General features: G+C 46.4%; 2 protein-coding genes across 2 annotated transcripts in view; one reads left to right on the top strand and one right to left on the bottom strand.

The window, feature by feature from the left end:
- The window catches only part of Raver2 (ribonucleoprotein, PTB binding 2), a 79,884-nt gene extending 76,769 nt beyond the window's left edge, over positions 1–3,115 (top strand). The window contains exon 12 of the mRNA XM_028778757.1: positions 2,632–3,115. Within this exon, the coding sequence (XP_028634590.1) occupies positions 2,632–2,778 (147 nt within the window). The 3' untranslated portion in view covers positions 2,779–3,115. The remainder of the gene's footprint in view (positions 1–2,631) is intronic.
- Positions 3,116–4,726: 1,611 nt separating this feature from the next.
- Jak1 (Janus kinase 1) overlaps positions 4,727–17,322 on the bottom strand; it is a 111,136-nt gene continuing 98,540 nt past the window's right edge. Inside the window, exons 13-25 of the mRNA XM_028778756.1 lie at positions 16,977–17,120; positions 16,217–16,304; positions 15,298–15,425; positions 14,259–14,394; positions 12,523–12,674; positions 11,327–11,477; positions 11,123–11,217; positions 10,061–10,253; positions 9,284–9,408; positions 8,694–8,866; positions 7,323–7,440; positions 6,857–6,967; positions 4,727–5,953 (exon numbers count right to left, since the gene is read on the bottom strand). Coding sequence (XP_028634589.1) covers positions 5,858–5,953; positions 6,857–6,967; positions 7,323–7,440; positions 8,694–8,866; positions 9,284–9,408; positions 10,061–10,253; positions 11,123–11,217; positions 11,327–11,477; positions 12,523–12,674; positions 14,259–14,394; positions 15,298–15,425; positions 16,217–16,304; positions 16,977–17,120 — 1,710 coding nt within the window. The 3' untranslated portion in view covers positions 4,727–5,857. The remainder of the gene's footprint in view (positions 5,954–6,856; positions 6,968–7,322; positions 7,441–8,693; positions 8,867–9,283; positions 9,409–10,060; positions 10,254–11,122; positions 11,218–11,326; positions 11,478–12,522; positions 12,675–14,258; positions 14,395–15,297; positions 15,426–16,216; positions 16,305–16,976; positions 17,121–17,322) is intronic.

The raw sequence follows: 17,322 nt of genomic DNA, 5'->3' as shown, positions 1-17,322 counted from the left end.
CTGCCTCCTGAAAGCTGGCATCCTTACAGTGCTGGGACTGAAGGTATCTGCCACCACACTCTAAATTCCCTGCTGTCCTAGAACGGTGTTTGGGTGTGCTGCATCTTCAGGATGAGCTACTGGCTCCCAAACCTGCAGCTGGGTACATCATCGGGCCAGAATGAACTCTTTTTAAAAGTGCATTTGAAATTTTTAAAAATACTTATTTTGTGCGCAGACATGGAAGGGCACATGTCCTAGCCTTCTTGTGGAGGGCAGAGGACTGTGTGGCCCCCAGAGCTAGAACCCAGGTCATGACTCTAGATGTCAAGTGCCTTTTCCAATGGACTCCTCTCCAGTGTTTGAGGAAAGCCCTCAGATATGGGTTTAGGGAAAGCTAAGTGCACATCTCACTGTAGGTAAAGCCTCGGGCCTGAGACCTCATGGGGAAGGGCGTGAAGGGATAGGAGCCTACACATCTTGACAGACGACAGGAAGTTGCTCCTTATGCCTTTTTCCTCTTTGTGGCCATTTTTAGTTACAAGTTTGTTTTTCTCAGAACATGATGTTTGCTTCAAAAACCCCAACTACCACTGTTCCCCATTCACCAATCCCTACAAAGCTGGCCATCTTTGATGGACTGTATCAGAATTAGCCTTCTCCCACTGCTTTATGAACCACAATGGCATTTCCCATTCTTGCTAATGGTCTGTGCAACTCTGACATTCATGCTCGCCCCTTCCATCTCTGTTGGTTGGCTCTGGATGACCTAGAACCATTTGAATGAAAACACCCAGTGTCTCCCCGGTTTGGGAAAATAAAGATGATCTAGAAGGGAACAGTTCAGGCTCTTGCTTTAAGAAAAGGATGAAACTCGGATTACCATACAGCATGGAGAGAGAGGTACAGGGGAGTTCTGTCCACTGTAAAAGGTGTTTGCATCTTGCTCCTTGTGGTGATTTGAATATGCTTGGCCCAGGGAGTTGCACTACTAGGAGGTGTGGCCTTGTTGGAGTAGGTGTGTTCTTGTTGGAGGAAGTGTGTCACTGTGGGGATGGGCTTTGAGACCCTCCTAGCCCCGTGGGAGATAGTCTTCTCTTGTCTGCCTTGAATGAAGATGTAGCACTCCCAGCTCCAGCAGTCTCATGTCTGCCTGGATGCTGACATACTCCAACCTTGATGATAATGGACTGAACCTCTGAACCTATTAAGTCAACCCCAACTAAATGTTGTCCTTTATAAGAACTGCCTTGGTCATGGTGTCTTCTCACAGAAGTAAAACCCTAAGACACCCCTCATGTTTGGGAAAATCTCATTTACAGGATGGGCTGATGGTTCGCTGTTTTAGTGGCTAAGGTGGAACAGCCAGGAAGGATCTTTTAAATGAAGGTGCTGGGAGAGATGCCGGGGCCCAGCAGTGGGAGTCAGCCAGGGAACAGCTGCTTGCTTTGGCAAGTGTCAACTGAAGGCCAGACTAGTTTCATCTGTGTTCCTCCCTGCCCCCACCTCCACGGTTTCCAAGCCAATGATAGTCAGTAGTTCAGCTCTGTGAATAATAATCCCTTAGGGCAGTGGTTCTCACCCTTCTTAATGCTATGACTCTTTAATACAGCTCTTCATGTTCTGGTAACCTGCAACCATAAAATTTTGTTACTATTTCCTAACTATGAGTTTGCTACTGTTATGAACTGTAATATAAGTATCTGATATGCAGGATTTCTGACCCAGGGGTTGAGGACCACTGCCTTAGACCAAGAGGACCAGCTGAGGGAGGGTCTTAGGTTTTTTGAAACCCAGTGCAACCAAGGGCTATGCCACTGAGTAACCCATGAACTCTCATGTCTCTTGGCAGGATGACAGGATGATGGAGGGACAAAGGCTGACCCTATGACGCAGCCATTTTTAAGGTTTTAAAAGTGACAGTTGTGGACTCAAAGACACTGTATGTGAGAACTCGCCAGTGTTGGAAAGCTGACTGTCAGCAGTTCTCACACTGTATCTGGGTTATATAACAGCCTCAGCAAGCACCTCACACTTACTTGTAGGGAAAGGTCACAGGCTATGCTGTACGATGTCATTGTCCCACTTACTATGGCCTGTTCAGGAAACCTTAGGCTGCAGACTCAGGAAGGGAGCCTGGAGATCTCATTATTTGGGTCCCAAAGTGTTGAGATTCCCATTATTCTTGATAGTGCTATCATTTCCCTGACACCACTCAACAAGCTCTTGCACCCGGTTGCTAGGCAGACTTAACACGATTCCTCACTTGGGCCTACTTGTTAGCCTGCCTCCTCCATCAGAAACACGCTTGGCATTGCTCTTCTGACTTGGGTGTGAACAGGACCAGTTTCCTCCTCCCACATCCCAGAATTGAGGTGAGGACTCAGAGGTCCAGTTTGTAGTTTGTGAATGTTCTAGAGGAGACTGACCAAGGTGCTGGGACACAGCACAGGGCCTCCTGCATGCCAGAAGGTTGCTCTTCAACTGAACCGGCTCTCCAGAGGTGACTTCTACAGAGATTTGAAAGTCTTAATTCCTGTGACAACGATGGTTTTCCATTTCTTCACAGTTTTGGTATTCTGTGATTCTGTACTTACACCAACTCAGGATAGCAGGCTTTTCTCACAGACATCGTTACTGACTTTCTCACAGGTGTCCTCCTTGAGGAATGAGAAGCGAGGCTCCTCCTATCTCACCTCTTCCCCAGAAGGAGGCTCAGTAGAACTTGCTGGCCAGCACCCTCAGGACACGGGAGTGAGCTACACAGAAACCTACTTAAAAAAGAAGCGTGTGTACTAAGCTCGGCGTCTCCTGTCCACCTGCTGCGGCCCACCGCAGCGCCTGCTGCTCATCTCTGCCTTAACTTCATTCACACTAGCCATATCCTTTCAATACGGGTGTCTGACTTCCCAGAAGGAACTGTCACACAGCAGGCAGATCAGCCAAATATCCAACTAGCAATAAGAAACATCACTGGTCGAGGACATTTTCCACTAGCATTAGATGTGTCTTAATCCATGTGATAATGACTCTGCTCACTGGAGAATCAGCATTCCAATAGTCCTTGTTTCGGGCCTGGGAACAATTTTGACATCCTCTATAAAGTCTGAAGCAATAAATGGGAAACTGTTTTGTTTCCTTAGCCTTAGAATGAATTTCTTATAAGCCAATGTGCATTTACCTTACTCTCCCCTAAGAATAGTCTAATCTGTAGTCTTTCCTCAAACTGCAAGGGTGGTGGCACCACCCAATGGTGACAAACACTCACCACGCAGACTCCATTAGCTCCACAAAGCCACACAAGACCAACCCAGTGGCAGAGTGACAGTGATGTCACTCCAGATGCTTCACTTCCGAGGTATCATTTACCATATATACCTTTTGTGGAAAAGCAAGTATTTCAGGAAAAGTAACTTTTGTACATAATACAAGGGTTAGCACAGTACACACTGGGGCCACATGTAGTCCACCACCTAGCTTTGTGCTGCCTGTGAATCAGAGAGGGCATTTCTAAACATCTGGGGGTAGGAGACAAATTACAACATGAAACTGCAGTTTCAGAGTCCCCAAGATGATGACTGGAACACAGTGAGGCTTGCTCATTTACACATTATGTAGTTACTTTTGTGTCACAATGGGAACTGAGTAGCCTCAAGAGAGAACCACAGAGTCTGCAGAGGCAGGGACATTTACTGTCTGGTCCTTTGTATGTAAGATTTGCTAGCCTGTCTCCCGACTCCTTCTATCTTACACAAGACATGTACATGGCAAGGAGCCAAGGTTTCTCTGCTGTTTTTCATGGCATACAGCAGTGAAGGTCTCGTCAGGAGACACGGCTGAGCCCCGGCAGAGCAGTCCACACAGCCGTTCCTCAGGGAGGCTGTGGACAGCGTGCAGGAGTTCTGAGCTAACAGGCTCTACCTCACTCTGGTTTATTACTCATTCTTTGGTAGTTGTTAAGCTGAAAGGTAATGGCCATTTAATCCAATTCACTTCTGAAAGAACGTTTGTCTTTATTAATGTGACTTTTGACCTTACCATTTGCTGAAGATCTTGGTATTAAGTGAGAAACCTTTTTCCATCTAGAAATTTCTATTTGTTCATTGTTCAAAGACTGTAACCGATGAAGTTTGGGAATCTCAGTGATCCTAGTTTACAGGATCAGGTCATTAAAATACCTTATTTGGAGGAGTTATCATTTTTAACTGATATAGCTCTCCAGCATTAATTAGAAAGTCTAAATCTAGTACGTATGCTATATGGTTTATAAAGAATGTTATCTGGCCTAATTTATTGCATATACTGGCTTTCATTGAAAAATGACAGCTAAAAACTTAAACTAAGACAATCCTAGGCATTCTTGCTAAAAGTGACTGAGCAGGACGAGGCCCCAGCAGATGAGTAATGGCGTCTCTTTACCCTGTCCCTTTGCTGCAGCTCTCAGCCTCTGCAGCAATGAGTCACATTTTTGCTTCATGCAGACAGAACAACAGGAGGCTAGTGACTGGGAGCTGCAGAGTGAGCAGGAAGCAGTGGAGAGAACTTGGAGACACTTTGCATTACATGTGGGTCCTCCACCATGCCAGCCTGTGTCCATTATTACGAGACAGAAGTGCAAATCAAGTGATGTTAGTACAAAGTCATTACAACACAACCCCCAGAAGTCTATGCTGTTATTTTTCTGTGTTAGCTAATGGTTTGAAATGCTTTTCAAGATACAAGCTTAACATTAAAAGGCATATGCATGTGAAGTCTTTAGTATGTTTATTGTATAAAGAGTAAACAAAGTGCATATAGAGCGGGCCACAGGTTTGACGTAAACAGGGACTATGGTAATGTACAGCAACTAAACAAATTTAAATGGCAACTGTACTGTTGCTACTAAACTGATCTTGAATTCTTTGTGAGTGGGGCTCAAAAGGTGAAAAAATATCAAACAATATTAAACAGCATTAATATGTTTGCCAGACTCTTGGTCATGAATAACTTTGTGGTTCACACTGAATTATAAACTGAACATTGTTGATTACCTAGCTACCTCCAAGTCAACCGAAAACTATGTAGTAGTGAATTCTGAACTTCAGTCCGGTAGGCCAAGCTGGGTCTTCCTTTTTGTAGTTTTGCAGTATAGGGTGATGTCTCCTGTTTGCAATACGGTTGGCGGCTTGCCCCCAGGGGATCGTTAGGAAGGAGTATACACTGACATTCTTAAAGGCAGATGTGACAGCATCCAGTCAGCAGAGTCTGTCTGATGGAAAGCAGGCTGTGCAGGAAACACAGGTCTAGTTCTCAAGAAGTAACATGCAGAGTGTATATGCCAGGCTCCGTCCTGCTGCACAAGTTTGTCCTACAGTGGGTACCTGTGCTTAGCCAAGAGAACAGCGGCTGTGCCACTGCACAAACAGCTTAGAACTGCAGTCCTACTAGGTAGCAGGAATAGACTTTTTTTTAAAATTGAAACAATAGTATACTAAGTGGTATCTACTTGCTTGTACTATCACTGCATAGACATTGGGATTTCAGGGCAAGGGAGGGTTTCAGCCAAGCCCACAAGTGTGTATGGAAGATCAGTGTGCCAGCAGCACAGCGCCACACGTCCTTTGCTATGCAACTGATCATTCGGCTGTTCCAAAAGGAGTGCTTAGGCACATTCTAGTATTTTGGTTGTCATTATTCATCACTAAGTTTAAGATGTTACACCTTTAAAGAAAGCTTCACACGCTGAGTGCCAGTGTGACATAGGCATGTATATGTAACTTGAGTATTTGTTGAGCAACTTTAGAGGCAGAATACAAACTTTTTCACTTAAAAAATGTTTTTAAATGGCTTAGGAGAGAAGGACTTGATAAATGGGAATTTAAATGTTGTTTCATGCTTCTTATTTTAAAAGTGCTTCAAATCCTTCAATAAGGTTCTGAAAGGTTGTCCGATTAGATGGTTGGAATTCCCAGCATTTTCTCATAAGCTGATAAACCTATGAAAAAATAAAGGCAAGAACAGTATGAATAATGTCAGATTTGTGAGATTCTAAAAAATAATAGGAGGCTGGAAAGTTGGCTCGGTGGATGCAGTACTTGCTCCATAAGTGTAATTGAAGTTCAGAGCCATGACACACATTTTAAAAGGCCAGGCACATGCAGCAGCTGTAAGGCAGACTGGCCAGACTAGCACAATCAGGAGAACTAACTTCAGGGAGAACCTGCCTCAGTAAACCAAACCAGAGCAACCAAGGAGACACACGACATCAATCTCTGGCATCCACACATTCAAAACCACAAAATTATCGAAAATAAGTTGGAAACTATCTTTCCTTAATATGACTGAAGAACTGAGTATTTGAATAACTTAAAATACAGAAAATAATAGTTCATAAATGGCATTAACATTTGTTTCTCACAGGTTAACTTTCAACAGAATCCAGGTCACTACTGGGACCCGGTGAGAGAAGCAGGAAAGTTACCAGTGTGCCTACCCGCTTCACCACCATGGCATCTCCCTCTGACCACAGTTCTGAACATCTAGAGTCTAGTGTGGAAAGGCTTGAGCCAGTTTAGAATCTAGAAGTCTGAAAATGCTAGTGAATGGGATGCAGTGGTGAGACCTCATCATGTGCCCTTCTGCGAAGGCAGATATGCGCAGGACGGAGGCCACAGCTCCAAGAGGAGCCTTGCCTGAGCATCAGTGTTATCACCACAGGGGGATTTCTCCCATGGCTTACCCAGTGTGGATGCTGTAAACTGAACCTAGGACCTCAGAGAGTAGCAAGTGCTCTTAACCAAGAGCCAACTCTCGAGCAGTGTAACGGTCTTCTGCTCTGTAAGTCAAGCTATAAAAACATTAAAAGGAAGTTTCCCTCCCACAAAGGGGACACAGTTACCTCATCAGGACAGTTGGGTGGACATGGCAGGCGCTTTCCTTCTTTCAGAGTATTCACAAGCCGTGTGACTGTCATCTGGCCATGAGTTGGGCCTATCATTTTCAGGAACAACTATGTAAAATAAAACCGAACAAAATTAAGGTGAAGCTTCCAGAAATAAGTAGAAAGTAAAGCAACAAAGCTTTTTCTCTTCTATAACTTCAAGTGAAAGTCTAAAACCCTTATTTACACTCTCAGGATTAGTCCATAAAAGCAACATCTGAGGGGACCAACCACAGCTGTCAGTTATAAGAAAACAAAGCCCCTACCCACTGCTCAAAGTTCACCATCCTCTCTTAAGATGGCCCTCACCCTAAAAACTTGGGTCATCTTACTGAATTCTGTACTTGTGAAGGCAAACTTTGCCAGACCTTGCCAAGCAGCATGCTGACCAGACTCCATTTAAGAGGTAGCAGTTAATACTTACGGCCATGGGACTAAAATCTGAGTCACAATAAGTGAGCAGCTCGTGCAGTGTCACTCCAAAAGACCAGACATCAGAGGCGATATAAAATTTACACTGGATTAAACATTCCGGAGCGTACCTGAAAGGAAAGCAGGGAGTGAGCCTTTATTTCCTCCAAAAACTAAGAGTACCTCAGGAAAGCTACTTCTTTGTTCTTCAGAACATTAAGTCACATTCCTCTGAGGGAATGTGGCACGTCAGTCCATTCATGCTGCCACAGTGCATAGCTAACATAGGCAGCAGCAGCCCAGAGACTCATAGCAGCATGGTACTTGCCCTTAATGAGAGATTTGTGTTCCTCATGTTCCAGGGGACAGTCCCCTGAAGACTAGCCCCAAGTTATATCCCTGTAAGCTAAGAGTCAGCATCCTCTCTGGCGTCACTATTTTGGTGAACAATGCCCAAATGCCCATACCAGATGTCAAGGCATCCCAGAACTGGTTTCCTGAACACTCCTCAGACAAATCCACTTACTACTGTCGCAGCCTGTCCTACTGAAGCAGCTGATTCCCTTGTCCCTTGTCCCTTTCTTGTTCCCCTCCATGGTGACCTTCTGCACAGACTGTGTATCCTTCAACTCTGGTCAAGTCCTGGCTCCCAAACTCAGGTTCCTTGGCTCTGACTCAGCCACTCACTATAAAACTACCCAATGATGCAATTGGTTTCAGTTCCCCCTTACCTCTGTCAGCACAGCGCAGCTCCAGCCTCTCCCATTTCCTCTCAGCTTTTACCCAATCACACACAGCCTTTCAAAACCCATGCCTTGAAGCCTGTGCCACTGTCCCACTAAGTTGGCTGCCTCACCATAATTCAGGATTCGCTGGCACAACCAAGGGCCTCAAAAATACTTGGTTTTTAAATGAGGAAGGAAGAATATGTATAGGCTTTGCAGGTGGAGAGGGCTGCTATTTATCTGTGAGAGGTATCAGGGGAAACAGGCAGCTTTCCTCAGGAAAGTGTTCCAGACTGAGAGATGATGGTAGTCGGCCCTATAACTAGTGGTTCCTAAAACCTAGCTAAGTATCCCTCTTGCAGGATCTCCTTGGCTATGGCCAATGTCTACCTTGTGGCCCTGTGATCCCTCCAGGCCTTCTACAGGGATGTATTAAGAAAGAGCCAGCCTCTTCCACCTGCTCACAGCTATGAGAACTATGGTGGGTGCTGCCTGCACACATGAAGCTACAGAGGCTGAATTGATGATGGCCAGACCTCTCTCCCACTCTTAAAAAGCTGGTGCTAAGCCTCAACTGTCAGCAGAGCAGCTGATAAGCACCCAAGCACAGCTTCAAGACCATGCTAAACTACAAAGCACTTCTGAGATGGTTTACATACCAAAACACTGGGCTGTCCCGGTCATCCTTGACTGTGTAGTACTCCTTATCAGTTTCAATTGCTTTGGTTAAACCAAAGTCTCCGATCTTCACTTGGTGTTCACTCTCAACAAGGACATTTCTTGCTGCTAAGTCCCGGTGAACATATTGCCGAGAACCCAAATAGTCCATTCCCTAAGAGAAAAGTGTGGCTCAGGCCCATTGCAAAGGAAAAGGTACTATTGATAACCCAAATAGTCCATCCCCCTTAGAGAGCAGAGGGTCAGACCCACTGAAAAAGTCACTTCAGGTTATGGTTTTTATCTTCCAGTGCACAATTAGGGGGAAAAAGCTATTTCTTCCCATATCACTGACAGTTTTTGTTATAAGATTAAACAACATATAAAAAAAAAAATCCAAGTAAAGCTGTTGGACCTAACAAGCCCACTCACTTGCAGAGTGGAGGCTCATGTTTCATGCAAATGGTGCAGAATTAAAAACACAGCTCATTTATTACAGTCTCCCACTGAGGTCTAATTACTAACCATTTACCCGGTACAGAACGCCTGCTTTTTAAAAACAGGCTGCCTTTTTCTGTTTGTGTGTTTTTACCTTACAAATCTGGATGGCATATTTTAGCTGCTGTTTGAGGTTAATTTTGTTCTTATTCTTTGGCAGATACTCCTTTAGGCTTCCCGAAGGCAGAAACTCCATGATGAGCTTGATACCATTCCCTCCTATTTAGAAGAAAGTGGCATCAGATGAGGCTGCAAAGAGGACTGAGCATGGGGCTCTGCAGAAAGGGCCTGGGGGTGGGGTGTCAGCTTAGCCCCTGAAGCATGGGGAGGAGCCTACCCACAGGCACAGACACTTCAGCAGTAATCAGGGTAACGCAGTCCTAGTGCTTTGTGCATCAATAGACAAGAGGTCGGTTTTTAAATCATGGCCTATACCCCTTTACTACCAGTTTTAAAGCACATGCATGAATAGTAGGCTGCCTTGCAGATACGGTACAGTATCAGTAAGTACTACTATTAAGTATTATTTGCTACCTTGGCTTCAATAAGGACAAAGCAAAATGCCCTAGGTAGTACTAGATCCGAATAGGAAAGGAGGCGAGTACTTCTAACTTCCTTTTAGCATCAGGTGGCTATCTGCGTCGGTCCCCAGCATGATGCATGGGTCCGAAAGACAAAGTTCACATCCTGCAGCTGGGAGACAGTCTAGGCAGACTCCCATGGGGTAAAGGCCTTGTTGATACGAGACCTGAAGGTCTGACAGCCCACAGGAGCTGGTAAAGATGAAGCCGAGGACTGCCTGCCAGGCAATGGCATTAGGACCCAAAGAGCCACTGGGCCTTTATCCCACAGTCCAGTGTGCACAACATACCGTCTTCCATGCAGATTCCTTTGTACTTCACAATATTCTCATGGTAAAGGTTCCGTAAGATCTCTATCTCCTTCTTCAAATCAGCTATGTGGTTACCTCCACTCTCAGGCTTCAGGGACTTGACAGCTACCTGTTCCCCTGTGTTGTCTCCCTCAGGATCATATCTGCAGAGCTCAACCTTCCCAAAGTGACCCTGGAAGGAAGATGTCTGTGTATCAGAGAGGCCCAGACAAGCTAGCTGCACTGAGGAAATGCCTTGGTCTCACACTGTGTCTCTCAAGGCCACAAGCATCACCTCAGTCTGACCTTAATAGGTACAGCTTCTCTCCAGACTCTCCTCTCAGCTCAGCTCATCCTCTGCTACTGAGCGAAGACTAAGAAAGCAGCTAGTGACTAAGGGCCCACTTTATCAATCCCAGTTTCCCAGACAGTTTACTCTAAAAGCAACAAGGCTTCCTCTGGATCCAGAGGACAACCGAGGCATTCTTTCATAGTCACAGGTCCACACTATAGGACAGGGCTAGTGGGGCTGAAGAGAACATTTGCACAGGGGATCTTCACATCCCAAATATGCCATTTAACAGTATGAGGATGATGGACCACGAGAGTGAAAATGTCCACTACAGATGCTGCTAACCCAGTACAGACATGTTAAGTGAACTACTGAAGGTCTGTCTACATGAAAATACCAACCCAGGAACTGCTGTGGTCACACTACTCAAAGGAAAATCTGTCATTCGTATCTTGGCACTCTCCTTATTTAAGGAGTCCCAGTATAACCTCAGAAGAGTCAGAGTGAGAGGCTCTTGAGACTACATCTGTACTTGGCCCTCTTCTACACCACAGAGGAAAGTCAAGGTTCTTGAGGAAGCTGTCCCCGGTCCTGGGTATTTATACAGTCATTCATGTGCAAGTAAGTGCACATGGCATGGTCAGGTGTCCCCGACAAAGTGCATTAAGGTGCTTCTTTTAAAAACTCTGAGGAAGGACAAAGGGGAATACGGCAGCTTTCCATGCAGAAAAGTAATGCAAACAGAAGGCAGGACCCCAAGTATAACTTGCCTCTCCCAAGTCACGAATCCTCTTCAGGAAACGCTTTTCAAAATGAGTGGGATCCACCTCTGTTGTTGGCTGCTTTTCTGAAACAATGTCTGGATCTAAGTGAAGAGACAAGGAAACAGATTAGCCAGCAAGCAATAACCAGGACTGCTACCCTCCCTGCCCCAGCAATCTCTGAGGCTGGGACTGATCCTGGTCCACACTCACTCTGCTCCTCCAGCTTGTTAATGTCCCTCATGATGGCTCGGAAGAAGGGTCTCTGGTTGGGATCATAGTTCATACAGCGAGTCATGAGGTCAGCTAGCTCCTTGCAGGATGGAGTCACAGGCCTGCAGCGGCTTTCATAAAACCTCTCCTTCTGTAAAAAGGAATGACAATTCAGAAACAAAGTACCCACCCTCAGACCTTCCAACTCCACACCATCAGAAACAATTGCCAATCCCCACTTCAATCCCCAATGTCTCTGCCAAAAGGCAAATTTTTCCAATGTGGGGTTTTAGAGGCCTCTTTCCAGAATGAGGAACCCACAGTCCTGATAGTGACATATCCCAGATCCAAGGGGAAAGGGTAGCACCTCCCACTTCCAAGATGCAGTGTTCTAGGGAAGCCCAGCAGTGTGTGGCAATAGCATCAGCCGTCATGATCCTTCACATTCACCCACTAGATTCAGCTACCACACTGCTCAGAAGTAAACCATCAAGCCATGCTTACCCTACAAAGGTATTCTCTGCAGTCAGACCGAGCAAACTGTGTAAATACCAAAGTAAGGTGAGCTAGGGAAGTCAGAGCTGGACAATTAACTCATTAAGTTCCCACAAGGAAGTGCTCACACAACATTAAATTTTAAAGCTACATGTACACCATGCCAAAGTATAGCAGGCAGTCAGTCAGGAATGGCACAGTTATGACCTTTTAAGAAGTATTGTCCCCCATTTTTTTTATTATTTTAAAATAAAAAATACCACTTTTTATAACTAAGTGAGATCCCTGTCTTTCATCTCCACGCTGTAGCTGGACTGCAGAGGCCCTGTAGGCAGATTCATTATTACCTGCATGGTGCTTATCTCCCCTGCACCTTTAGCAGTCCTCAGGGGAAGGAAAGGCCCAAGCCTCAGTCCTGTCTAGGACAGTACACACCAGGAGCTCCACATCATTTAAAACCTCGTCAGTACTGCAGCCGTTCAATGCCTGTCTACTTTCCTAAGAACTCAACAACAGAGTCATTATTCCCATTTTATAGATGATGGAGCTGAGGCGTAAGAAGGTTACTTACCTTTGTAAGATAACAAAGTTCACAGGTCTGGGGGGTGGGGGGGTAGAGATTCATGCCCACTTCTTTCCACTGTGCAAGGCCCATGAGCATCTGAGATCTTACACACCTCATTCTGGAAACAACTACTCACCTCAATGAGGGTCTTGTCTTTGAGGGGGATCTCGCCATTGTAGCAGATTTCCCAAAGTGTGGTTCCAAAGCTCCACTTGTCAGCAGCCACACTCAGGTTCTTGGCATCTTCAACACACTCAGGAGCGATCCAGGGGATTCGCTCTATGCACTCTGGAGAAAGACAACAGACCTACCTATAGACCAGCTCCTGGAACCATCTAATATGCAAAACACTGCCACCACAGCTGGAAGGGTGGGCCTGCAGCCTGCATAATTCCTGGCCACAGAAGTCCTGTAGTGAGCCCATCAGACAGCACCCTAGGTGTTCTGATAAGGGCCAGCACAAAGGCCCTATCTCACAAGCTTCCCCAGAAGGGCCAGCTTTTAAAACCTGGTGTCAAAAGCAGGAGAACACCAGGACAGAGCCACCATGGAAGAACAGGTGTCTGAACAAAGGCTAGGGAAAGAAAAAGGGAGGAGTGGGAAGTCCCACATGCAGAGGCAGGCAGCTGCCCACAAACATATCCTAGGCTATGGTTCCACACGGTTAATGTTAATTTTAAGTGCAAGAGGACAGAACAACATATTAAAAATTAAAATTAGAAAAAGCAGCCACATATCTCTTTCTCCTGATAACCTCTCAGGCTTCTTTTTCTGGCTTCTTCTAACCAAGGTCAGAGTCAGCAATCTCAAAGATACTCTGCCATGTCCCCTGGAAATGCCCTTGACTAATGCAGTGGCCTCCACAGATCAGCCTTCTAGCTGTCAAGGAAAGTGGAGCAGCAGTGTGGCTCCTGAGCCTAGCATTGGACTCAAGCCCACCTAACCTTTCCAAACCTCTTAATCTGTCCTTCTGCACAGCTATGCACCAGGGCCCTGCCATATCTACCTCAGAGACCTGCAACAGCCACATGAAGCACAAACAACTTCCTGAACTAGGTCTTACCCCCAAATCCACTCCGTATTGTGGGCATCACTGGATTCCAGGCCTCTCTGCTTATACTAGAATCATCAATGACTCACCAAGGACAAGACCCTTGACAGGGGTGTCTGCCCAAGGACTACTGAATGATCGCCACATGACACCCACAAATCAGGCTCCAAAGAACAAGAGATTCCTGCTCCCCCTCCAAAGAGTGGATATTTAGGACCATTTCGGGGCTTATTCTCCTTCATAGTTTCTACTCTCTTACTACATGATTGAGTAACATTCACTGTGCTAAGTTGACTAAAACTCAACACTGAAGGTAGCAAAGGCTTTAATAGACCAGGTCCTGAGGCTGAGCATAGCCTGGGAAGCACTAGCTTCAGGTCTTGGCTCCTGGGGCTGCTGTTCCTTCTAGAGCTGATAATTCAGAATAACTTAATCCACTGCAAGGGTGATGATCTCAGCAGTCTCTTGGTTAAAAGTAATGTGCTGCCTTCCAAACTTCCCAGTGGCTACAGCTGGGTTCCAGAACACAGCAGGGGAAGATCCGGGACATCCGGCTTCTGCCCCAACACCAATCTGACCATTTGTCATGGACGCTGTGCTATGCCAGCACCATTGAACACAGCCCCTTTACCACAAGGTTCTACTCTCCCTCTGTACTAGAGCCTACCCAGGCCACAACAGCAGCACTGTGTACCTATCTGCTAGCTCTCTAAAGGGAGGCCCAGCACAGTGCAGCACTTCTTGTTGCTGGTGGTCAGTGCCTGGTGGATACAGAGGTAGAGGAGACGGTTAGGGGATGGAAAGTGGGGACAGACACGTACCTTGCCTGGTCAGCACAGAGACTGGGATGCCAGGGTCACTAAGCTTGATGAATGGGCCAATGTCACTGTCAATGCCCTCACGGGCCAGGAGGAGGTTTTTAGTGCACACATTTCCATGAACCAGGTCTTTATCTTCCTGTAGAATAAAAAGGGTCTATGTGGTAAGTCAGCCTTGTCTTCTCTGCCCACAACCCTGGCCCCACAGATCAGCTCTCTCCACGCCAGTCACAGAAGACCCACAGCCTGGTCCACCTATGACATTCTGTTTGAGATACCTCCTGTAATGTCCCTTGGCCTTTGGTCAACCAAACAGAGATAATGGCAGAGCATGCCTCACAGACTTGGTGCACATTAGAATATGTAAAACCTGCAGCAGCTGTCCCATGGCCGGTGCCCATAATGTTACCTCTAATGGATTTTCCCATATTCATTCAGTGTACTAAATAATAGCTTATCTTGATTGTCACAGCAGGGAAGAGAGAACCTCACTTGAGGATTGCTTCCACCAGGCTGGCCTGTGGGCATATCTGTAGGGGCACTTTCTTAATTGCTGACTGATGGTGCCACTCTGTACCATCACTAGCCAAGTATTAGAAACATCCAACAACCCCAAGGAAAAAGCCAGTAAGCAGCTTTCCTCTGTGGTCTGTTTCAATACCTGCTTTGGCTTCCCTCAATAACAGACCTGTAAGCCCAATAAACCCTTTTTCTCCTCAAGTTTGTTTTTATGTTTTATCCCAGTGTCAGAAAAGCAAATAAAAGCAGTCCTGTTCCTCCTCTTGCTGTATAATACAGTCAGTCCCCAACATGGTATTGTTTTCCTCTAGGCAAGAGTCGTAGGAAAGCCTACAGAACAGTGACCAGTTAACTGTTTGCATGAAGTACCCATGCACACAGAACTCTTTCCTGGAATCTGGTACCAACAACCCATCTACCTGCTTACCAACACCCCTCACCCACATGCCTTTCACACCTACTCCCTCCAACCCTAAGGGAACACTCTAGGTCCTGATGGGCATCAACACAAAAACATTCTTACCAGGTAACTCAGGGCACTGGCCAGCTGTTTGGCAACTTTGAACTTCCAGGGGGTAGTCAGTGCATCACTTTTCCGGTGCATGAAGAGATCCAACGGTCCCCCCTCCACAAACTCTTCCACCATGATATCTGCAGACACAGAAATAGCCACCTCTGGAACCTTCTGTCTATCTAGAGGTAATTCTTTCTCACCTTAAAAGACACTGCTCAGAAACTGGCCTAATCCCAGGTTCTTCCACTTCTAATCTAGATGACCTCCAGCAAGGGACAGCTTCTCCTGAGCCTCAGCCTGCATCTGTATATGTGCAAACAGCAGTAATTACCTCTCCCAGGGACCTTGGGATGAGGGTGATTTATTAAACAAGGCACAGAATGCCTTGGCTAAGTGTCTAACACATAGAGCAGAGATTCAGAACAGCGGTCATCACCACTGCTACTTTACCATACAACTGCAGCACAAAGTTCAGACCGCCTATAGGACAAAACTTTCCTTCAACACATTTCCCAAATGAACAAAAGAGTAGCCAGCACTACAGAGTTTAGAGATCAAAGAGCTCCGGTTTAAAATAATATAAACCTCCTTTTCCTGGATATTCCTATCGGGGATTCAGAGCAGAGGTTCTGAGCAGGAGAGCTGGCAGGAGTCTCTTCAGCAGGCCAGCCCCACCTCAGGTTCACTCATCACCTTCAAGCCCTGCCATTCCTCACCAGAATGCCTCAGTCTACACACTTGGGCCCAGAGTGGTAAGAGAGAAATGGTAAAGAAATGAATGAAACTGAACCAGGGCCACCACAGACCTCCACACATGACCTTGATTTCTCCTATAAACAAAAAGGCAAAAAGCCTAAGGCATCTTCATAGTACCCACCCACTACCCCAGCAAGTGCCAGCTGCTCTCTCCAAGGAAGAACAGACTTACTTTCCACATCTCGGACACAGACGCCGTAGAGGTACACAATGTGCTTGTGGGAAACCTGTCTCATCATGCTGGCTGCCTCAAAGAAGGCCTGTGGGAAAAAAGAACAAAGGGATGCTGAATTGCTAAGGGACCATCAGTGGATCCCAGAAAAGGTCACCACTGTCACCTGCCAGACTTGAATACTGTTCTCCTGGCTGTCTGGTGTCATGGACATGCCTTGTCCTCTGAGCCACTCTAACTAAGGTGTGAGATTTATTTAGAAAACCCAACAATGCAGAGTAAGGCTGGTGGGATGAGCTCCCTACCAATGTTCCCACAGCCACGAGGCCCACCTTACTCTCATCTAATACAAGCAGGCAGCCACTTCCTGCTCCACACTTAGCCTTGGTCCTCTCTATCAGTCTGAGAGTTCTGGTCAAGTCATTTGACATCTTTGGGCCTTCATGTTGCCAAGCATGTGAAAGCCTGAGAAACCCCTTCAGAGTTCTCAGACCACTCTGCTTGTTCCAGAGACCCACAGCATGACACAAGGGCTTTTGGTAGCAGGGAACAGGGACAGACTAGGACAGGACAGGACAGGACAGGTACAGGAGGCTGCTCCCTCCTCACTACCAGTCTTCCCTCACGACTCTCACATAGCCAGTGAGGCAGCACTGAGGGGAAGAACTCTGAAAGACAAGGCTGGGAACACATGGCCAAAAAGTGCAGAGGTTTTCCTGGCCAGCTCACTCCCCCAGCTCCGGAGAAGGGGCACACTTGCCAGAGAGATGTCCCGGTGGCTGGGGTCGAGGACTTTGAGGATCACTTTTATCTTCTTCTCTTCAGCAGTTCCTTCATCATCCTTGTAGTCCAGCAGGGTCCCAGAATAGATATGTGTTCTTGTGCCTCTGCCAAGGTGCTCGCCCTAAGGAAGGAAGCAGAAAGTTGTCCGTTCCATCACGATGGCTCAGGTCAGGGCTGAGTCCTTAATGGGATACTGAACACAGTGGGATGGGGCCAGCGCAAGCATCATCTAGAGTCCTCATCCGGTCTCTAGAAAAACTCAAAGCTCCTAGATAGACATGCACGGCACTGACATTTCCTTGACCAGATCACAACCCTACTCC

The sequence above is a fragment of the Grammomys surdaster genome, unplaced genomic scaffold, assembly GCF_004785775.1.
Source record: "Grammomys surdaster isolate TR1022 unplaced genomic scaffold, NIH_TR_1.0 341, whole genome shotgun sequence".
NCBI lineage: Eukaryota > Metazoa > Chordata > Mammalia > Rodentia > Muridae > Grammomys > Grammomys surdaster.
Note: the sequence above shows the minus strand (reverse complement) of the source record. Positions and strands in the feature narration are given on the sequence as shown.